At 40.0% G+C, this 23,860-nt stretch overlaps 1 protein-coding gene across 2 annotated transcripts in view; it reads right to left on the bottom strand.

Moving 5' to 3' along the window:
• LOC106079134 (uncharacterized) overlaps nt 1-23,447 on the bottom strand; it is a 54,989-nt gene extending 31,542 nt beyond the window's left edge. For both annotated transcript variants that reach the window (XM_056017894.1, XM_056017895.1), the window contains exons 1-13: nt 23,260-23,447; nt 21,536-21,574; nt 20,517-20,626; nt 19,436-19,536; nt 17,879-18,040; nt 15,668-15,811; nt 15,133-15,191; nt 14,603-14,695; nt 12,205-12,374; nt 9,196-9,362; nt 7,017-7,109; nt 4,853-5,042; nt 3,171-3,276 (exon numbers count right to left, since the gene is read on the bottom strand). In XM_056017894.1, coding sequence (XP_055873869.1) covers nt 3,171-3,276; nt 4,853-5,042; nt 7,017-7,109; nt 9,196-9,362; nt 12,205-12,374; nt 14,603-14,695; nt 15,133-15,191; nt 15,668-15,811; nt 17,879-18,040; nt 19,436-19,536; nt 20,517-20,626; nt 21,536-21,574; nt 23,260-23,329 — 1,504 coding nt within the window. In that variant the 5' untranslated portion in view covers nt 23,330-23,447. The remainder of the gene's footprint in view (nt 1-3,170; nt 3,277-4,852; nt 5,043-7,016; nt 7,110-9,195; nt 9,363-12,204; nt 12,375-14,602; nt 14,696-15,132; nt 15,192-15,667; nt 15,812-17,878; nt 18,041-19,435; nt 19,537-20,516; nt 20,627-21,535; nt 21,575-23,259) is intronic.
• Nucleotides 23,448-23,860: the final 413 nt, after the last annotated feature.

Genomic DNA, 23,860 nt, shown 5'->3' with positions numbered 1-23,860 from the left:
GCTGACCACAGTAACAAAAAAAAAAGAACCACAAAAACCTGCTGACCACAGTAACAAAAAAAAAAGAACCGCAAAAACCTGCTGACCACAGTAACAAAAAAAAAGAACCGCAAAAACCTGCTGACCACAGTAACAAAAAAAAAAGAACCACAAAAACCTGCTGACCACAGTAAAAAAAAAAAAAGAACCATAAAAACCTGCTGACCACAAAAAACAAAAAAAACAACAAAAGAAACGCACACTGTATAACCATATCATGAGGTACTGACCTCGTAAAGACCTTCCTGAATGAAACAGCACCAGGAGAAAAACAAAGAGGAAGATAGAGAGCTCGATGGGAACAGAGCATTAAAGAATGGCCAGGAAAATCATTGGATGATATTCAAGTCAAGAGGAAAGACAAAAAGGGGCTGACACTTTAGTCAAACACAAGTAAAGACGGTTGGTCGTTGTGCTGGCTACAAGACACCCTCGTTAACCGTGGGCCACAGAAACAGATGCACTATAGATGCATATAGTCTAAAAGGGGAAATTTACTTTTTTTAAAGAGGGACATTGGAATTAATCAGTTCCATTTATGATCCAAAACAAACAAAAAAACAAACAAGGTTTCAAAGACAGTTTGTGTGGAAACACAAACTCAAAATCGACCCCCCGAAGTGGTCCACCCAGGCAAGAAAAAAAGGCAGGTTTCATTATTTTCAGAAGAATATCGGTATTAAATTCTATCAGAAGTTGTCCAGCTAGGCAGGTAAAAATGCAGGTTTCAATATTTTCAGAAAGAGTATCAGAATTCTAACAAAGGCAAATGACTGAGAAGAATGGAGTAAGAAAGTTGACAGATCTTATGTGGTGCTCCAACGGACTAGCATAAATAAAATATAAAAAAATTATGGCTTTTATATAGCGCTACTTTCATGCTTATAGTATGCTCAGAGCGCTTTGGCCCAATCTCAGTTGTGAACCAGTGGGGGGGAGGGGTATCTAGGAGTTGGTTTTCCGTCCTGCCTTTAGGCGCTCAGTAAACACAACTCTGCCCGAGTCGGGTGTCGAACCTCTAGCCCCCTTCTAGGTAGCCAAGCCAAGCAAAGTTCAAGCGCACTTGTAAAAATGATGTATTTTTATGAAAAAAAAACCTGCTTGCATAGTTGACTATAAAAAAAATAAATTTTTCGCTTTCAGAAAAAAAAAAGGAGCAGTTGCATCAGAACTTTGAATGGTCTAAAACAGTGATTCCCAAAGTGGTCTATATAGACCCCAGGGGTCTACGAAGACTTTCAAGGGGTCTACGAAAGTGAAAAAACAAATTGGGGGTCCATGAGATGTCCAAGGGGGGTCTATGATAATAGATTTCATATAAGCAGGTCGTGACTTTAATTTTTACATCCCATTAATGTAATTCATCACACTAGATATCATTTGTAACTTAGTTAACATTTAAATATTTATCCTGCTATTCAAACGAAAAATTATTGTATTTAATTTCAATACTTATTAAAATAACTTAATTTTGTCTTCATGTAAATAATGTTTAACAAAAAGAAATGTAGACTGTCTAGCATTGATTATATAAAATTGTTCATTCTTGTTCATATCACCCTGATAAAAAGATATGGATTTGAAAAACTTTTGAACATTCAAAGATAAAGTTCAGAATAGACCCACAAAATCTCTATTCAACATCAGGTAGAGAAGATGATGGTTTATGAGTCTTGAAATATCTGTTCACTTATAGCAAAATAAGGGTGTGGTGGTAGTGATTAAGCGCTTGGCTTCCGTAATTGGGGTCCTGGGTTCGAATCTCTGTGAATTTTGAATTTCAGGATTTTCAGGGCTCCCCTGAGTCCACCCATCTCTAATGGGTACCTGAATTATGTTAGTAAAAGTAAAGGCGGTTGGTTGTTGTTCTGCCCACATGACACCCTGCTCGTTAACCGTTGGCCAAAGAAACAGATGACCATAACATCATCACAATGTCTGAAAGGGGAAATGTACTTATTTATGGCCAAATGCGGAAAACACCATAGGTAAAACATTGATTTTTATCAACCGTTGTAGTTTTATAAACTGTTTTACACAAGTTACATCTGATATTATTAAAAGAATTTCTTTAAGCAACAATACAGTTCAAGGTTGCTTCGGTGGCATGAGTAATCAAATAAAAAGTTTCATATGTCATTCTTTGGCTTAGCAGCGTCACATGTTCTGACAGGATGTAGTGGTGTGTGCTGCAAACTGCATTATGGTCGCCGGCTCCTTATTTTTCTTCAGGTTAACCCACAAAACCTTTCCCATGTTTGAGTTGCAAGACAGGAGAGTTTTGAATTCAGTTTTACTTCTGCTAGGTGGGTAGCCAGCCAAGACTAATGAGCCCTTCATGCTCGAAGCTTACTGGTTTAGGCGACAGTCACTCGCCTTCGCTCTTTCTCCCGATAGTGATAACATCTTCGCGCGGACACAATATTTGAGCAACTCGTGAAACGTCAACAAATACAAGAGAAACTGCTCTTTACGAAAACTCTTACGATGATACTTAAGGCCATTGTGTTTGGAAATTCCAGCAATACATATTGCTATTTTAATTGGTTTTGAATTTTATCAATAAAAAAGAGAGATCTCTAAAATCTCTAATATGTAGCTTTAAATTACTTTTTCACTTTTCAACTCTCTACAGATAGAAATTAGGAGGCGTTTTGGCTGAGCGGTAAAGTGCTTGGTTTCTGAACCGGAGGTCCCGAGTTTGAATCCTGTTGAAGACTTGGATTTTTAATTTCGGAATCTTTTGGGCGACTCTGAGGCCACCCAGCTCTAATGGGTACCTGACATTGGTTGGGGAAAGTAAAGGCTGTTGGTCGTTGTGCTGGCCACATGACACCCTCGATAATCGTAGGCCACAGAAACAAATGACCTTCACATCATCTGCTCTATAGACCACAAGGTCTGAGGGGAACTTTACTTTTTGTACAGATAGGAATTAGTTTAAAAAAAAATGTTGAATTTTCAAAAATTTGAAAGTTAAGCAGGGGGTCTACCGATAACCAGAAAACATGGCAAGGGGTCTACGAGACAAAAAAGTTTGGGAACCACTGGTCTAAAATATCATGATATCCGATTTTCACTATCCATTCTAAAGATTAAGCTTGTCAGGTAAAGAGTAGCAGATAACATACCAACAGGTACGTTGCTGTCTTTTTTCTCTTCATCAATAAGTCCGTCGCAGTCATTATCTATCAGATCTCCTTCTACGACAGGAGCATAGAACTCCTCACAAAAGGGCTGCGGCGTCAGGCAAGTTTGAGAAAAAAGAAATTACACAATAAAATGGCAATTATACAAAATAAAGAAGAAAGAAAAAAAGAGAAAACAAAGCTTATATTAACTCTTTCTCTCCGTAATTATTTTCCGATCTTTCGAAGAATTCTTCATTTTGCTCATTACTATTTCACTACCCTGTTATGGTTAAGCTTCAATAGCTTTGTTGTTTGTTATCAGAAAATGTTGCATTTGGTGTAGAATTAAATGGAAATGCATGCTCTTTTTATATAACACAAAGTCAAGTTTATAAAATTAAACATTAATTTATTTAAATGAGGTCACCAAAATTATTTTCCTCAATTCTTTTTGTTTATCGCAATGGCATGTGTTTAGCTTCTTCAGCGCGCTATGATCCTATCACTAGTCCGGACCATTTGAACAAAGTGGAGGGGTGAGAAAAAAAAAGGGGGGGGGGGTATCTGGGGGAATGTTAAAGCGATCGCTTTGAAATACATTTTATAAAATTATAAAAGTTTTTTGGCTTGAATTTTAACTAGAGGGCTCAAGTATTCTAAATGTGTGTACACTAACTACTGCGCCAGCGAAGTGCTTATGAAAATAGAAGGTTTTATAGGTGTTCATTGTTGGCTTTTATTCAAGCGACGACCAAATTCTCTGACAGGCAAATAGAGAGACACACCGAGAGAGACACATGGGGAGAGACACAGAGAGAGACACACATGGGGAGAGACACACTGAGTGAGACACATGGGAGAGACACACTGAGAGAGACACATGGTGAGAGGCACACTGAGAGACACATGGGGAGAGACACACTGAGAGAGACACATGGGGAGAGACACAACGAGAGAGACACATGGGGAGAGGCACACTGAGAGAGACACATGGGGAGAGACACACCGAGAGAGACACATGGGGAGAGACACACTGAGAGAGACACATGGGGAGAGACACACCGAGAGAGACACATGGAGAGAGACACATGGGGAGAGACACACCGAGAGACACACATGGGGAGAGACACACTGAGAGAGACACATGGGGAGACACACACCGAGAGAGACACATGGGGAGAGGCACACATGGGGAGAGACACACTGAGAGAGACACATGGGGAGAGACACACTGAGAGAGACACATGGGGAGAGACACATGGGGAGAGACACACTGAGAGACACATGGGGAGAGACACACTGAGAGAGAGTCACGGAGAGACACACTGAGAGAGACGCATGGAGAGAGACACACTGGGAGACACATGGTGAGAGACACATTGAGAGACACATGGTGAGAGACACATTGAGAGAGACATGGGGAGAGACACACTGAGTGAGACACATGGAGAGAGACACACTGAGAGAGACACAGTAAGTTAGACACATTAAAATAGATTTCAAAAGGATACTATTTATAGAATGGAGGAGATTGAGTTATAGTTAGACAAAAGGAGTCAAGTCGTAAGATGGTGTGCGGTAGAGCGATATGTATTCCTAGATAAAACAACATAAATCGATACGTAGCTTTGATACACACATTATTTTAAGAACCAAAATGAAACCAGAATCCAGTGACTCACAGAGTATCCTGGTCTCGCTACGATCCCAGCAGGCCTCATGTGCATCAATGCCTTATTGTCCACCTTGTACCCAAACAAATAGGCCGCGTACCTAAAAGAGTTGATGCTGTACAACTGATGATCACCAAGTCCACTCTGAAACTGACCAATGTGAATCGATCCATAGCGTGTTGCTTTCCAACCATTTAATCTAAAAGAACAAGTTAAGATTAAGCTAAATCATGATGGGATAGTGGTGATCGAATGGTTAGGAGCTTAGCTTCCTAAGCGGGCGTCTCAAATTCATGTCGCAGTAAAATTTTTGAATAGGGAGATTTGTTAGTACGCCTTTAAGTTCCCCTTTCAGACCCTCTGGTCTATATGTAAATGATGTTTAAGTCATCTGTTTCTGTGGCCCACGGTTAACGAAAGGGTCATGTGGCCAGCATAAAGACCTACCGCCTTTACTTTTCCCCCAACTAATGTCAAGTACCCATTGAAGCTGGGTGGACTCAGAGGCGCCGAAAATATCTAGAAGTTAAAAATCCCAGTCTTCACCAGGATTCGAACCCGGGACATCGGTTCGGAAGCCAAGCGCTTAACCGCTTAGCCACCGTGCCTATTTTACTATCTGACATTAGTATTAAATAACTAGTAAGAAGTAAAGGCTGTTGGTCATTGTGCTAGCCACATGACATTCTCTTGAACTGTCGGTAAAGAGAAAAATGACATTTACATCATCTGCCTTATCGAGGGCAAGGTCTGAAAGGCCCACTTTAATTTTTATAAATATAAAAACAGATGCTTAAGGAACACTGCATTGATTTTTATTCACATATTCATGGGTTGTAAGCAAAAAAATCACTGGATCGTGTGTAAGATCAAGACAGATTTAGTTTATTTCTGTACCTAAAAGTGAATAGTTCAATTAGTACCTCATTCTAATAAAGCCTTGTTTAAGCAAAGGCGATCGTCTTTGGCGAGCTTACAGGAGAAAGCACTAGAAAGATCAGTCCAGCCACCATTTTGCCCTTATAGACATAGAGGAAAGTAGCTGCTAGTAGGTAGCCTCTGAAAGAGACAGTTGGATACCTCTCACAAAGGCCGCACATTTGCGACCCAAAAAAATAGCACTTATTCAAGACATTGCACAGAAGACGGAAAGAAAACTTAAATAGACCGACGGCGGACAACGGCTTTGTCTGTACGAGAGGCGGGAAAATATGCAGGTCGAAACTGGGTCTGGATAGCCATGTGAAACACCGCACTCATTCTAAATCTTCGGAATCGAAGGCATTGCCATTAGTATTCTTATTTTATTGTATTTAGGTAGTTTGTACGTCATTCTATAGTGTAAAGTGGATTTAATAAACATTATTGTTTGTCATGCAAGTGCCAACTATTATCAAGCATTTTTACAGATATAAATTATCAAATATGTGTCTAGAATAGCAGAGGGTCTTGCTCATTAAAGTGCTTTACATAATGTGTGCATAGTAAAAAGTCTAACTAATCAGGCAGTAATCGCCTACAACAAATTAGATACGATACTTGATCATCATGACGAGACATTACTGTCAAACCAAAAAAAAAAATAAAGTTCCCCTTTCAGACATTTTGGTCTATAGAGCAGATGATGGTCATCTGTTTCTCTGGCCTACGATTAACAAGGGTGTCATGTGGCCAGCACAACGACCAACCGCCTGTACATTTTTCCCAGTTAATGCCAGGTACCCATTAGAGCTGGGTGGACTCTGAGGCGCCCGAAGTTGGAAATTAAAAATATAAGTCTTCACAAGGATTCGAACCCCGGACCCCGGTTCGAAAGCAAAGCGCTTATCCGCTTAGCCATCACTATCTTATTGTCGAACATAATAAAACGGATTTCTGGGCTACATCCTCAATGTTTATCAAGCTTTAAAATATCGATAAATGACTATGGCCAGCAATGCAAAAAAAAACAACAAAAAAAAAACCATTGGACCAATAGTGGCAACCAACGAGTTTCGTGAGAAAACACTAACTTTCTTTATTAACTTTGTAAGAAAACAGCAAAAAAAAAAAAAAATAACCAACGTCTTTATTTGAAATACATAATTAATACTATAACGAATTAGGAATTAATAAAGATATTTGAATGACCAAATTTAAAGATGAAGAAATTAATAAGAGAAATCAATTGTACCTTTCGACGTTAACCATATCCATTAGAATAAACAAAGACTGTCCTTGTTTATAGACTATCAGGACATACTCAGCAATCTCATCCGTATTAGTTCTGTGATGATACAACACGATATAAAGTAGTAGTACTTTCAGACCCTTGTGACCTATAGGACAGATTATCTAAAGGCCATCTGTTTCTGTGGCCCACGGTGTACGAGGGTGTCATGTGGCCAGCACAACAACCAATCACCTTCACTTTTCCTCAACTAATGTCAGGTACCTCATAGAGTTGGGTGGACTCTGCCCTAAGGATCCCGAAAATAGAAATCACAATCTTCACCAGGTTTCGAACTGTAGACCCCCCCCCCCCCGATTCAAAAGCGAGTGATTTACCACTCAGCCATTTCGCTCATTAGATCTTAAGTAGGTCTAAATTATAATTTCATTTTAGACATCTGTTGGTATTTGTCTAGTTATGTCAGGCTTAAACTTACGAAGAATCACACTTTGGTGGTAAACTTCAAAGAGTTATCATAAAATGTAAATCTAGAAATATAGATGAACACTAAATAGATGTGAAGGTATATACATGGACTACGACCTATCTAAGTACCCCGTAGCGAGTGTTAATGACAAATAAAAAGATGAATAGCACATTTCTTATTCCATATACTAGGACAAATTTGTACTAAAAAAATGTAACGGAATTTATGTGTGTTTCTATGGTGACGGTCAGGGGCGGACTGGCTATACGGGCATATGGGCAAATGCCCGGTGGGCCGGTACCCAAATGGGCCGGTAGGGCCACCGAAATGGCCTGATCGAAAGTCACTATGGCACATATCAAGTTGTTAAAGGTTTTATAATATCCTTATTATGTTATTATTTTATAAAAGGCCTTCTGGGCGTCGTGTTTAAACAAAAAGTCTTTCACAGACATTACAGTGTAATATTCTTTTAATCAAACACATTTTCCGAAAATAAAATGTAGAATGTAGACAGTGCTACTAGTAGGCTTCATCTTTTTAGGGCCTACATAATTGCTGATTTAAAAAGACGCTATATTGCTTATTAAGATATAATAGAGTTCACTGTATGCATGCGTATCGATACATTATCAAACTTAACAATGATTTTTAAGGACTGATACACCTAGACATGGATGCCCATCACATGATAGAGAATTTGTGGGCCAAATTTTATAGAAATGCCCGGGCCGATTTTGACACCCAGTCCGCCCCTGGTGACGGTGGTTGTGAATGATGCAAGATAAACGTCAGTGTCGTTATCGGTCTTAGATAGGGGCGACCACTCTACATTTCTAGACTGAAAAAAACGTGTCATTGTATTGAGTTAGATATAGTTCAGAACTTCAGAACACCATTATATATTATTTCTAAAGTCTACTACATTGATTTCATTTCATCTCAAGTTAAATTTGTGTATATTGTTCACGAAAGAAGATATTCAAGTTAGTTTTAAAAGTTGAGATATAATAATACGCCTACTGCGGTTTAGCTGTCTACCAGCAGTTTGGTGCCACAAGTCAACGACCATCGTCAACACCAAGTGCTATGATATTTGATATTTGGTATTTTGGGTTTTTGGCACAATTTTGGCCTTGTCGTGCCCATAAATCATCGAGAGTTACTTCCCCTTTATAGCTCAAGAGCTAAATGTTATACAGCTAAGTTATTAAAGATAAGGTCCAGTCATAGCGCTAATAGTAAACAAAAGTAAAAGCGTATATAATTTAATAAAACTCTGTTGTAAATATATATTTACAATTTCTCAAAACAAATTTTCGTAGTCAACCCCACATACGAGAGCATGGAATCGGTTGCCTGAATCAGCCTAGAAAACCAACGACTTATCAGAGTTAAATTGCTCGGTTAATATACATCACTAATCATCTTCTTTGGAGTGGCGTCTGTAACTTATAAGATAAGAGGATATTACGGTGAGGAATTCCCCTTCACCCACACTATGGGAAGTTTGATAGTTAAGAGCAACAGAAAAAAAGCAGTAGAGATTTAAAAAAAAAAACACTCGCCATAATGTGATCATAATAACAACAAATGAAAAAAAAAATATAAACTTTACTAAAGGAAGACAAAGTACCCTGATTAACCGGATGCTCGCCTGTGTTGATTGATTAAGTTTGCACTAATTAAAGTTCAAAATCTCATTTCACTTACTGCCAGTAATAATTATCCATCAGTAATCCAGTTGGTATGATGTAACTTAAGCTGGTTATTGCGTCATCGTTTCTTACGCGGCATGTTGACTTGAAGTACACGACCACCAGAATCGGTTTCTTCTTGTCTTTAGACTTGATCACGTGAGGACCTTCCAGACTCTCAAGCTGTTGGTCACGAAGGTAGAAAAAAAACATGATTTCTAGGTGGGCTTGGAGGGCTTGGGGGGATTTCTTGGAGGGCTCGGGGGATTTCTTGGTGGGCTTGGAGGGCTTGGGGGGATTTCTTGGTGGGCTTGGTGGGCTTGGAGGGCTTGCAGGGCTTGCGGGGATTTCTTGGTGGGCTTGGAGGGCTTGCAGGGCTTGCGGGGATTTCTTGGTGGGCTTGGAGGGCTTGCAGGGCTTGCGGGGATTTCTTGGTGGGCTTGGAGGGCTTGGGGGGATTTCTTGGTGGGCTTGGTGGGCTTGGTGGGCTTGCAGGGCTTGCGGGGATTTCTTGGTGGGCTTGGAGGGCTTGGGGGGATTTCTTGGAGGGCTCGGGGGATTTCTTGGTGGGCTTGGAGGGCTTGGGGGGATTTCTTGGTGGGCTTGGAGGGCTTGCAGGGCTTGCGGGGATTTCTTGGTGGGCTTGGAGGGCTTGGGGGGATTTCTTGGTGGGCTTGGTGGGCTTGGAGGGCTTGCAGGGCTTGCGGGGATTTCTTGGTGGGCTTGGAGGGCTTGGGGGGATTTCTTGGTGGGCTTGGAGGGCTTGCGGGGATTTCTTGGTGGGCTTGGAGGGCTTGCGGGGATTTCTTGGTGGGCTTGGAGGGCTTGCGGGGATTTCTTGGTGGGCTTGGAGGGCTTGGGGGGATTTCTCGAAGGGGTTGGAGGGCTTGGGGGATTTCTATGTGGGCTTGGAAGATTTCTTCGAGGGCTTGGGGGATTTCTTGGAGGGCTTGGAGGGATTTCTAGGTGGGGGATTTCTTGGAGGGCTTGGGGGGATTTCTTGGTGGGCTTGGAGGGCTTGGTGGACTTGGAGGGCTTGCGGGGATTTCTTGGTGGGCTTGGAGGGCTTGGGGGATTTCTATGTGGGCTTGGAAGATTTCTTCGAGGGCTTGGGGGATTTCTTGGAGGGCTTGGGGGGATTTCTTGGAGGGCTTGGAGGGATTTCTAGGTGGACTACGAGGGCTTGGGTGGATTTCTTGGAGGGATTTCTTGGTGGGCTTGTAGGGCTTGGGAGGGGGAGATTTCTTGGTGGGATTGGAGGGCTTGAGGGGGGGTTCTTTGTGGGCTTGTAGGGCTTGGGGGGGGGAGATTTCTTGGTGGGCTTGGAGGGCTTGGGGGATTTCTTGGTGGGCTTGGGGGGATTGGGGGGATTTCTTGGTGGGCTTGGGGGGCTTGGGGGGATTTCGTATTGGGCTTGGAGGGATTGGGGGGATTTCTTGGAGGGCTTGGATCTAATAACCTATGCCAGTGGTGTGGGCATGTTTTGACAGCACGACGCAGACATGTAGATAGAGTTGTGTGTTTGGGAATTTTGAAAAAACAGGTTTCTGAAGTAGAAAATACATTTTCACCCAGAGTTGCGCACATTTATTCGTGTCTCATTTTCGTTCAATGGTGAAACTCTGAGCACACGCGTCTATCAACTTAATAACATGAGCAATGACTCGTCATGGTTCCTATGAGAGATTGGAAGGCACTGAGGCAGGTAGGTCGGTATGTAAGTCAGTAGGTAAGTAGGAAGGAAAGAAGAGAGGTAGGTAAGTATGTAGGTAGGTAGGTAGGTAAGTAGGTAGGTAGATATGTATGGAGCTAGGGGGTAGCTAGGAAGGTAGGTAAGTCGGTAGGTAGATATGTATGTAGGTAGGGGTAGCTACGTAGGTAGGTAAGTAGGTAGGTAGACAGGTATGTAGGTAGAGGTAGCTACGTAGGTAGGTAAGTAGGTAGGTAGATACGTATGTAGGTAGGGGGTAACTAGGTAGGTAGATAGGTATGTAGGTAGGGGGTAGCTAGGTAGGTAAGTAAGTAAGTAGGTAGGTAGATAGGTATGTAGGTAGAGGTAGCTAGGTAAGTAGGTAAGTAGGTAGGTAGATATGTATGTAGGTAGAGGTAGCTACGTAGGTAGGTAGATAGGTATGTAGGTAGAGGTAGCTACGTAGGTAGGTAAGTAGGTAGGTAGATAGGTATGTAGGTAAGTAAGTATGTAAATAGGTAAGTAAGAAGTTGGTTAGGTAGTAAGGGAAGTAGGTTGATAGTCAGCTAGGTAGGTAGGTATATTGGTGGATAAATCGACAAACAAAAGACAGAAAAACAAACTAGCAGACAGAGGACAAACGCAGACAGACAAATACAGTCAGATAGATAGATAGATAGATAGATAGACAGACAGACAGACAGACAGATAGTCGGACAGACAGACAGACAGACAGACAGATAGATAGATAGATAGATATATAGATAGATAGATAGATAGATAGATAGATAGATAGATAGATAGATAGATAGATAGATAAGATAGACTGACAGACAGACAGACAGACAGACAGACAGACAGATAGATAGATAGATAGATAGATAGATAGATAGATAGATAGATAGATAGATAGATAGATAGATAGATAGACTGACAGACAGATAGATAGATAGATAGATAGATAGATAGATAGATAGATAGATAGATAGACAGACAGACAGACAGACAGACAGACAGACAGATAGATAGATAGATAGATAGAAACAGGGACAAAAAAAAAGAAAAGCAGTTTGAACAGTTTAAATACTGGTCCCTCTCTGATACAGTATGGATCTCGACCAAATAAATGAGCCTTTCCACTTAAACCACTCTAAATTTAGATATGTATTCATTTGTTGATTAAAGACAAGCGCAACAGTGGAAGCAAGTTATTATATTTTAGATCTTACAGAATGACCGGAGAAAGAGAGAGAGAGACCGAGGGAGAGAGAAAAAGAAAGGGAGAGAAAGAAAGAGAGAAAGAGAGAAGATGGCACGATTCTATTCTACAATTACTTTTTTGAAAGTCTCCCCAGACGCCATGTTCATATCTGCATTCATAGTGCTTCCACTGACAGAGAACGAGGTTAGATACTCAAAGGCGATGACTAGAAAGTAGCCTGGAAATCCCTCGGGTTTGGCAGCAATGTAGCTCGTCAGAAACTCTGAACTAGTGGGAGGCATGTCTGCAATTCAAACCAAAATCAGTTAACTAGCCGGATATGACCCGCGGACTCTGGGGCGTTAGTTTGACCCGCGGACTCTGGGGCGTTAGTTTTGGTATTATTAATCTAGTGGATTGTATTTAGATATATGTCAAACTTGGCTATTCATTTTTTTTTTCTTTTGCCACGAAAATAAAAATACATTGCGAAAATGGGTGTACCTGTTATTCCGATTTTTTCATATCAAATAGAAAGTACCGGTACTGTGAAAACGGGTTTACCCGATTTGTTGAAAAAGTTTCGTTCTCTAAAAGATAGACCTAAATTTAGCTTTTTTTTTTTTTTTATTTTGCCCCTCCCCTCCCCCCCTTTTCCCGGTCGTGGTAGGGACATCAAACATTCACTGCATACACAATGATCTAAAGAACATTTATGCCAAGTATTATCAAATTTGGTCAAATGTTTTGATTTTTATTTGGGACATACAATACATACATACAAAAACATATACATACATACATACAAAAACATATACATACGTACTGTTGTAAACCTGGTGGTGACACAGATGGGGGTAGTGCAGTGTGTTTTTAGCCTACCCGAATCGCCACAGTCCAGCGCAGGACGAGAGGTCAACCGAGACCAGTGACAGTACATGCCAGTTCGGCAAGGACCAGTGTCGTAAATATTACGCACGCAAGTCACGGCGAAAGTGATCAACTGGAGTGGTCAAAAAGGTTCGAGGCCAGTAGAGACACTATATAAGAGCGAGTGTGTCAGAATCACTTCACTTCACGTTACCTCGCAATGTGACCAAGACGAGACGAGAACCAGCACGGTGTGTGGAGTCAGGCGGAGCAAGACTAGGTTTTTGTAAAGACAGTATTAGTGTTGTTGCCAAATGTGATGTTTTTGAAATTAAACTGACTGATACTTTGGAGCCCTGATGAGTTGTGAGGTTCTTTAATGTTCGTTGTGTCGTGTGGTGCAGTTGGAAGAGAGCCTGAATAGTAGTAGGAGAGACGTAACAATACATACATACACACATGGTATCTGGAAATTTAAGCACCGGATAATTAGGCACTGGATATTTAGGCACCGGAAATTTAGGCACCCGGAAATTTAGGCACCCGGATATTTAGGCACCCTGAAATTTAGGCACCCGGATAATTAGGCACCCGAAAATTTAGGCACTTCCTTTAGTGGGAGTGCGTAGAGGGGGAAGGGCTAAGGTCAGGAAGCAATGAGAAGAGAATCAACTCTACCTCCCCTTCCCTGAATCCTGTGAGGTCTATATTTTATAATGACTATTAATCCGTAGTCATTTTTTCCACACATTCTCACGATTGTCATTTTTTTCCTCGTTTTGTCAGTTTTTCTTTTATATCATGAAAATTCAGTTAGAATCGTTATGGTTGCTATTTTTTTGATAACGTCACCTATAGCCCATAGCCTTAGGATAACATATACGTTAACATTTTAAAACTACTTTCAAAATTAAGGTCGCTAATTAAAGAGTGCCTAATTATCCGGTGCCTAATTTTCCGCCTTGTCAAAAAGTGCCTAATTATCCGGTGCCTAAATTTCCGGGTGCCTAATTATCCGGGTGCCTAAATTTCCGGGTGCCTAAATATCCGGGTGCCTAAATTTCCGGGTGCCTAAATATCCGGTGCCTAAATATCCGTAAATACGCGATGCCTAAATATCCGGTGCCTAAATTTCCTAAATTCATACACACATACATACATACATAAACGCATACTTTCATACCAACATACATACATATACCTTACTTTCTGCTTTATATATTTTCTATATATTCGATAATGTCGACCCTGGGAAGGTACTGGGCTTTATCCGGGAAGTGGGGTTGTCTGCGAAGATCTGATTTATGAATTTGTGAACATGTACTATTTACATTAGATTTTTACCAAACTATTAAATTTTTACTACCTTTACTATTTCAACTGTGAATAGACCTTGATTTTAATGATTTAACTCTATAGAATTTTAGCCCTTGGTATGTAGAGAGAGAGAGAGAGCAGTCCTTAAGGGAATGCAGGCACGACACGGCCTAAAATTGTGCCGATGTGCCTAAAACCAAACCAAACCTGCTTTATATATTAGAACTAAGAAGATAGCGTCAAAAGCTAAGTAAGCTGGCTAGATGAGGAAGACTATATTACTTATATCTGTATGTAAATTACAATCTATTGCTCGCTGTGATGATCACTGCTGGTTGTACTCACCAAGTGACAGTCCCTGTTTACAACTGGAGGTTCCTGCTATGTAACACGAACCGCAAACAACTGCTATAGGATTATCAGCATTAACATTCGAGCCTGTTGAAAAGAAGCACAAACCCATTACATTGGCGTAGCTAGGGTGGGGGGATCGGGGTCCGAATTTGAAAATTCCCCCGGGCCCTCACTTTGAGGGGGGGGGGGTCTTCAAATGAGTGTCCGAAATTTGTTTAGTAGACTAACTAGATTTCTATTAACTCAAAATATGTGTGAAACACTATTTGAAAAGGAAGTTTCCCTCTGACTAAACTGATCCATATGAAACCAAAGTTTTACCTGTGAAACCAAAGTTTTACCTTTGAAACCAAAGTTTTACCTGTGAAACCAAAGTTTTATCTGTGAAACCAAAGTTTTACCTGTGAAACCAGAGTTTTACCTGTGAAACCAAAGTTTTACCTGTGAAACCAAAGTTTTACCTGTGAAAACAAAGTTTTACCTGTGAAACCAAAGTTTTACCTGTGAAACCAAAGTTTTACCTGTGAAAGCTCCGCTCTCTTTGGCCCCATGACATAATTGTATACTAAGTGCTTGAAAACTGGTGAAAAATAATAGACAAAAAAAAATAATGATAATACAATTATTTTAGTAATACCGTTACATTTTGTTTTGTTGGTTTCTTTTAAATGCTTCTGCAGTTGGATTAGACTTAAATATTATTGCATACTAGACCAAACCTATGACTATAGATACTCTCTCCCCCACTGGTCCACTAATGAGATAGGACCACAGCGCTCGAAGTATTCTAAAGGCATGAAAGTAACGATAAGTAAGGATGGCTGCCTGGTCGTGCGGTTTGCGCGCTGGACTGTCGTTCGGATTTATCGACGGTCGAGGGTTCAGACCCTGCCCGCTCCCATCCCCCGTCGTCCTGCAGGAAGGTTTGGACTATGAAGTAAACTATCTTCAGCTCTCTGAAGGAACATCCAAAACATGTAAAACATTTTACAAACAAAACAAAATATAAAAGCTATATTTTGTTTTAAGACCAAGGGAGGCAATTATAGTATTTACCTTTCCAGGTAGATGGATTTCGTTACGTTGCTGCCAAACTCAATGTTTTTAAAAAGGGCGTAGTATTTCTTGCTTACGTAACCTAGCAACACAGTGACCTTCTGACCTTTGGCACCGTTAATAATTTGCAACGAAGCTCTGTAACTGTTGACAGACCAAGAGATATGGATTGCGATACGGTCAACATAAATCACGTTATGACTTTGGGACCGTTATTACACCATAAATAATCCCAGTAACTGTTGACAGACCAAGAGATCAAGATTTAGATACAGTAATGAGAAATAACCTTTGGGACCGTTACTAATTTACAACGAAGTCATGTAACTGTCGACAGAGCAAGATATTTGGAGCTAGTTACGGTAATTATAAATGGCCGTCTGACCTTTGGGGACCGTTAACTCTTTCTCTCCTAACAGGCGATACCAACGTTGATTCCACCAGAATGTGGTAAGTAATTATGGAGAGAAAGAGTTAATCACTTGCAACGAAGCTCTGCAACTGTTGAAAGAGAAAGAGATCAGGATTTAGATAAGGTAAACACAAATGGACTGTGTTAGTCACTTCAGCGGTGTCGAATGCAACCAAACGAAACGGAGGTAACACTTAACAAAATGTACAATTCATTAACAGCGGCTAAGGGCTGAACAATCAAAAGAAGTTAGTCGACGCTGATGGTGAATATTGTTAGACACCTTGTTTATAGTATTAGTTATTTAGCGACGCACCATAGAAGACGTATATTGAACGGGACTAGTGACGTTTGGGATATGTTGGGTTAGAGACTGGAACATCAGTTAGCGATAGAATTCTCTAGGGTAAAGACGTGTTTAGTTGACAGAGACTTTTACTGTGGCCTTTTCTTGGAATAAATATCTTATGAATTGTTCATCAATGTTGACCACATCTCTTTACTCGTTAAATCTATCGTCTTGTTTATTGTGTATTGTTGATCAACTACATTGAATACACCCGAACAATAAAACTCAAACGCTTGCAGAATAATTAATTGAAATTCAAGTCATCTAGAGTTGACCTCAAGACAGACTGAACAAGTACATCACAATATCAGACAAGTTTAATAATTATGAAGGGAACCATCGAATGTCAGCTACGTTCATAAAATGCTACTTAGTTCTACAATGACATGAAGGCCTTCTGTTTATGTCGACGTCTATTTCGTTCTTCCTCTAAAACCCTGTCCTTCTTTTTAAAGTCACGTGATTGTCACTAAGTAAAAAACTTTCCCTAGTTCCGAAACAAATCATTCATTGCTAATCGTGCCATAACAAAGGATTCTTATGATTTTTTTATGTACGTATTAAATAGTGCGGATATAGCGTAATCATCACTGGGGCCGGAGATCAACTCCTATTTTAAAAAACAGAGCAGGAAGGACATCATCACTGGGGCCGGAGATCAACTCCTATTTAAAAAACAGAGCAGGAAGGACATCATCACTGGGGCCTGAGTGGCCGAAACATTCACTTTGAAAATCCCTGGAAAGAAGCTCTGTGGTTGGGCGTACGCACGTATGCCACATAACTGGTCAAGATCTAGCCACTTCCATGGCATGTCTAACCAAACTTCGGCATATCTTGTTCTTGTTTCATGTTGCAACCACAGCTAATCTCCATAAGGATGAATAAAGCAGTCTTAGTCTTAGTCTTGTAGTTCTAGATGTATCACAAATTTGATAACATGAATGATACAAACTAATTGATACAATTACACTTCATATAAGCTTTGTCTTTTTTCTTAAGTATGTTAAATGTATACCCACTAAAGCTAAAATATACTTTAATCTATGTAAAATATAACTTAACTAGCCTTATGTAGGAAATACAATTTTCACGATAAACTGTATGACTTCGCTACACGCAGGGCTCGTAAAGTTTGTGGGATAACTCTATCTTCTCGTCCAAAAACTCTTGAGCGAAGAAGAGAATTATATATATATATATAGATCGAGCTACAATGTACTGTGATAGTATATGAATAATGAGTTGAAACGTACTGTAATTGAACTAATGGTATTAATGTTATTGAGCTGTTATATATCGCAATTGAGTTAAGATATACTGTAATTGAGTTACAGCGCATTGTAGTTCAGATGAAGTATACTGTAATTGAGCTAAAAACGCACAGTAATACAGAAAACTATTCCGTAATTAAGACAAAAGATACTGTAATTATTAGCAGACTACTCACTTTGTGGTACTGACGACATAAACTTTACCCCAGGCCTCCAGGGGGAGCGCCAAAAAACTCTCTATGAACGCGTCAGGCTTGCCTTGGGCGTAACACGTGACTTGAAATGGGAAAATGGCCGTCAGGAAGTAGGTCCATCTTAATTCGACTTCGGAGTCAGAGCTACACGAGAGAAAACACACATTTATAAAAATGTTTGTAAAATGTTTGACATGCTTCAGAGTTAGATATAATCTACTGCCTAGTCCAAACCTCCCGCAGGACTACGCGGGTGGAAGCTGGCTGGGTATGAAGCCGGGACCATCGAGTCGAACGAACGACAGTCCAGCGCGCATACCGCAAGTTTTTATATTGTAACTGATTGTATTAAAATGCAGATATGTACCTTTTCATCTCTATTCATCATGTAGAATCGTCATTTGATCATAGCAGTTTCTTCTGTAATTTTAATTTGTGTCTTTTAATAAAAGAATCTTAAAAAATTGAAACTCAAAAAGCAGATTACAGTTATTAACTTGATTGTAAAAATATCCATGAATAAAGTTATAAATTCCTATACAAAGAATGCATAAAGAATGTTTTGTATTTAATGTTATTTGTTTATAAACTTCATTAATTACACTGTTTGCCTCATTTTGATATTTTGCTCTGCTGATTATTCGTTCTAGTATCGTTGTAATTGTTCTCTCTTCCCCTTCTCTCTTTCTCTTTCTACCTCTCTCTCTATCTCTCCTTCTCTCTCTCTCTCTTTCTCTCTCTCTTTCTCTCTCTCTCTCTCTATCTCTATCTCTCTATCTCTCTCTATCTCTCTCTCTATCTCTATTTCTCTCTCTATCTCTCTCTCTCTCTCTATCTCTCTCTCTCTCTCTCCCTCCCTCTCTCTCTCTCTCTCTCTCTTTCTATGTCTCTCTCTATATCTCTCTCTCTCTTTCTCTCTCTCTCTCTCTCTCTATCTCTCTCTCTCTATCTCACTCTATCTCTCTATCTCTATTTCTCTCTCTATCTCTTTCTCTCTCTATCTCTCTCTATCTCTCTCTCTCTCTCTCTCGTTTTCTCTCTCTTTCTCTCCCTCTTTTTCTCTATCTCCTTATTTCAAGTGTTGTCATATGTGTTAGTTTTGTATATTCCGCTTCCTGATCATATAACCAAAATTCTATGGTCACATCACAAGGTCCTCAGGGCTCGTAAGACATTCCTTCAGGGAACAGTACCAGAAAAGAGATGTAGAGGTAGACAGAGAAGGCAATATAAAGGAGTGGGCAGCCTGCCATTGTCCTGTCTAGGACAAAAGACAGAGATTGGAGAAGGACGGTCAACAGATCTTGTGTGGTGTCCCAACGGTCCAACAGACTGTCACTAAGGGATAGGTAAAGTTTTAAAATGTGCACTTTGGTTCAAACTTATTTGAAATTAGGTGGAGGGGTATTTGAGAGGTTTACTTGCTACCTTTATGTGCTTAGCAAACACAACTCATCTTGACTCGGGATTCGAACTAGACTTTACGACACTCAGCCAAACAGTCTACCTAAGCAGTGTCACAGTCACCATATCACTTACCTATAAACAAGGGACGTTTTTACCACATGTTGCTTATTCCTCGACAGTTGAAACCTCGCAAAATCATTGTTTTCATTACGCCAGTGAGATGTAAAGTTCACCTTGTGGGAAAAGTCCAATGGGAGATTTTTAGATATTAGAGTAACGCCCTAACTACCGTCACCGACCACATTCGACCTTTAAGCAAAAGAAAAAATAAAACTTTAAAAAAAAAAAAAATGTTTATCAAAGGGGAAGAACCGCTATTTATAGCTATTTATCTCAAGATGGTAGGGTTTTATTTCTGATTGATTGTGTATTGTAGGTTTGTAAAAATGTTTACATGTTTCGGATGTTCCTTCAGAGTTGAAGATAGTTGACTTCCTAGTCCAAACCTCCCGCAGGACGACGGGGGATGGGAGCGGGCAGGGTTTGAACCCTCGACCGTCGATAAATCCGAACGACAGACCAGCGCGCAAACCGCACGACCAGGCAGCCATCCCGACCAGGCAGCCATGGTATTGTCATGGACTAGGAATAAATAAGCAAAATTTCAACATGATCCGAGACCTGAAGGTGGTGGAGAACAAGCGTGTTACAGGGAGATAAATAAATAAATACATAAATAAATATGACCTACTTTAAGCTAAGTCACGTGGCTATGGTCTTACAAATAGAACAATGGCTATATTTCCCTATAATAAGACGACAATCTAGATCTAGAGCATCTAGTACTTGATCTAGACATCTTAGATTTAGTCCTAGATATAGTACATCTTCTAAAACAGCCATAGCCTTAAATGAATTATTTTTATGGTAACATTTTCTATTGATTCAAGATGTATAGATCTAGAACATTTTTTACATATTAATAACAATAAAATGAATAAGGCCATAATATTTAAATGGTGAGTCCTGCCGACATGGAAGAACAAAAAAATGCAACATCTCTATTACTGTAACAAACTCAAAGTAGGTAACAACTAATTACCCTATATTAATGTTTATTATATAACTCATGCAAATCAGTAATTATGCACAGTGCGTGTGTGACAGAGAGTGGTATTTGTTAAGGACTTAACTAACCTTGAACTTGACTTACGTAAAATGTCTCATAAGTGATAGTCATCAGATGAAAGTGCACTTGGGTCTCGGCGTTCTTAATGCAGGGCAAGGCTATTGCGTAGGTCTTCCCAAAAGTCGATGAGCCAGCTACCAAAAAAACAACATGAAAATTATCTTTAAAAATGATTTGCAATACCACATTAGTACTCACACCATCGCAACCCACAGAGTGTCGTGTGGGTGTGTACATGGTACCATGATCGTATCCTGCCCGCTACCATGCCTCCCGACCCTGTGGGAGACCCGGACCAGGAAGCAGATTATCCTCAACTCCGAAGCAACATCCAAAACATGTACACAATTGCACAAGCAAAACATGTAGCTAACGAATGGAACTGCTCTTACTTGTTCAATATACAAGTATAAAATTTTTTTTAAAATATACATAAAATAAACGCCCTTTCTTTCCAATATCATCAACACCTTATCATTGCCACAGAGAAGACCCAAGTCACTGAACACAAAAGATGCAATCACACGAATTAATTCCTCTAATGGGAATCGCACTACAAATTAAATCCACATTCCTGATGCACCCCACAGAAATGTAATGCTTGATTGGAACTATTGCCCTCCGCACTTGTGGACGAGCAATGCAGAGTTCGGTTTCTATCAAAAGGAAACAGAAAGAGCTGCTCAAATGACGTCACAAAGCTACCTTTCTCTGCTTAAGACGAAGTATAGAGTAGCTTATCTAGAGGATGACGTGGCAATGCTACCTCTGTTCTGTCAGATCCTTTAACGCCTCAGACAGAACTCATTGATCTATGGGTATATTTTAAATTGGGGGCTTGGGTACCTGACAGTCCGGGAAAGTAAAGGTGGTTGGTCGTTGTGCTGGCCACATGACACCCTTGTTAACCGTGGGCCAAAGACCCTTACATCATCTGTCATATAGATCGATAGGTCTGCAAGGGAATTTTATTATTTACAAAAAAAATAAATCAACATTTTTTTAAAAAACATTTTTCAAAAAAATATACATATTTACCATACCTATATTTCCAACTCCATTACTGGCAATGTCATGTCTAACTGAAAACATAAAAGGAAAATTACAACATATGCGGATATACCGAAATACTAAAATGCACTAAAGCTAACATTACTTTTTAATTATATTTAGACTGAGTGGCTGAGCGGTAAAGCGTTTGGCTTTCCAAACTGGGTCCCGGGTTCGAGCCCTGATGAAGACTGGGATCTTTAATTCCGGGATCTTTGGTCGCTTCTGAGTCCACTCAGCTCTTATGGGTACCTGACATTAGTTGGGGGAAAAAAAAGGCGGTTGGTCGTTGTGCTGGCCACATGAAACTCTCGTTGAATCTTGAAACCCTCGTTGAATGTTTGTTGTGCTATTGTATACATAGTCCTAGTACTCAGTAGTAGACTTACGCGACATCAAGTCAAGTAAAGAGTAGATGTTTAATTATCACTCAGCAGACACTTTACTAAACACCAGAAGTGGTGTTAAATAAATATAAAGCATAATAAAAGGAGAGACGTAGGCCATATAATCAGATTGACCTTTACATCATCTGCCCTATAGGCCACAAAGTCTGAAGGGTGAACTTCACTATCTTTTTACAAGCGAACAGTGTTGTCATCCGTAAGATTTAAAGTATTTTTACTGTAATGCTAAAAAAAAAAATGTTTACAAAAATGTCATAGTTTATGACCTGTCAAAATTCAGATTTTTTTAAAACGTATTTTGTGGAGGATCCTCTCTTGTGGAGGCCACGGAGCAATTGTTTCTCCTGCCTCTCACTTAAATCCAGCCATGAGGACAGAGTAGAAGCAGTACTCACCTAGGGATTTATTCCGACAGCTGCGTTGGGTCGGGCACTTATCCCGGACGGAGGATAACGATTTTCAAAGGGGATCATTTTTGGCAAGTCGCTAGGAGGACGGGGTAACAGAGGTGTGCTTACACCATCTTCGTCAGTTTGCCTGTTTACTTTCAGGGACATAGATGAGATTTACTCATCTTATCGAATCTATGGCCATATTACAAGATCTTCGGGGCTCGCAAAGACCTTCCTTCAGGGAACAGTACCAGGAAAAAGAAGAGGCTGACAGAGAAAGCGATGGGAGGACAACATTAAAGAATGGACGAGCCTGCCATTGAAAGAGGTTCTAAACAGGGCAAAGGAAAGAGAGGAATGGAAAAAGATGGTCGACAAATCTTGCTTGGTGCCCCAACGGTCCAACAGTCTAAGGGATAGGTAAAGGTAAAAAATCAAATACAGACGTTACTTCAAAAAATATAATTGCGTCCAACGCGTGTTCCTAGGTCAATCTAATCATGCATGTTAACCAATGAATTAAATTCTGCCAAATCATTGTTTTTCCTGGCTGACTCAGGCAATCCATTTCATGCTCTAATAGCTAATAGCATATGGTAAAGAAATGTGGCTTTACATTTGTGTCTTTCTGAGTGTTTTATTAGGTTTTCTTTTTTTCTATTTGAAGATTATGCAAATGGACCTTTGAAATAGCCAGTTAAAATACGCTTACAAAGTTTGCATGACACATTGGAAACCCCAAGGAAAATACTAACCAAAAAATGTGTGCAGACAAATACAAGACAACATATATTAACTTAACAAATGATTTGTTCGCATCTTTTGTGACAAAATATGTAGGTCGATTCTGGGTCAAGTGATACACTGCACTTTTTAAAGAAATCTTCGAACTCGTGGACAATATGTAATGATACTTACCAAGACAAGAGTAAATGTAGAGTACGTTCCAACTACTTACTACCTTCGTCATGTCTAGACTCAAGCACATAATAAGATAAACACTATTCAGACAAGTAAAAATGTTATTGTTTTTATTTTGTAAAATACTAGTTACATTGGATCTAGATTAAATATTTTTTCTTAAAAAACTTTATAGACTAAATCATTTGTTTATAAAATCTTTTGGTTTTGTTTTTACATTTGTTCAACAGTTTCTTGTTATTGTGCACAGATGACAACAACTTCATATATTTCCCCATTCAGCGTGTAGAAGTGAAGTCCTACTTGATTGAGATTGTAAACGCATCTGATAAGAGATTTTCATCTATTGCAGGGGTTCTCAACCTGTGGGTCCCGACCCCTTGGGGGTCGATTGACGATTTGCCAGGGGTCGCCTAAGACCATCGAAAATTATTAATTGTTAAAAATTGTTATTGTCTATTCTTCTATTGCTGTATGTGTGTGAGTGTGGGGGGGGGGTCGCTGAAGAGTGGGGGATTGTAAAAAGGGGTCGCCGATCATAAAAGGTTGAGAACCGCTGATCTATTGCATATTGGGCGGCGAGATGTCTCTGTCACTA

The sequence above is a fragment of the Biomphalaria glabrata genome, chromosome 18 (genome assembly GCF_947242115.1).
Source record: "Biomphalaria glabrata chromosome 18, xgBioGlab47.1, whole genome shotgun sequence".
In the NCBI taxonomy this organism is placed as follows: Eukaryota; Metazoa; Mollusca; class Gastropoda; family Planorbidae; genus Biomphalaria; species Biomphalaria glabrata.
The sequence above is the reverse complement of the archived record's forward strand: the minus strand, read 5'-3'. Positions and strand labels throughout refer to the sequence as shown.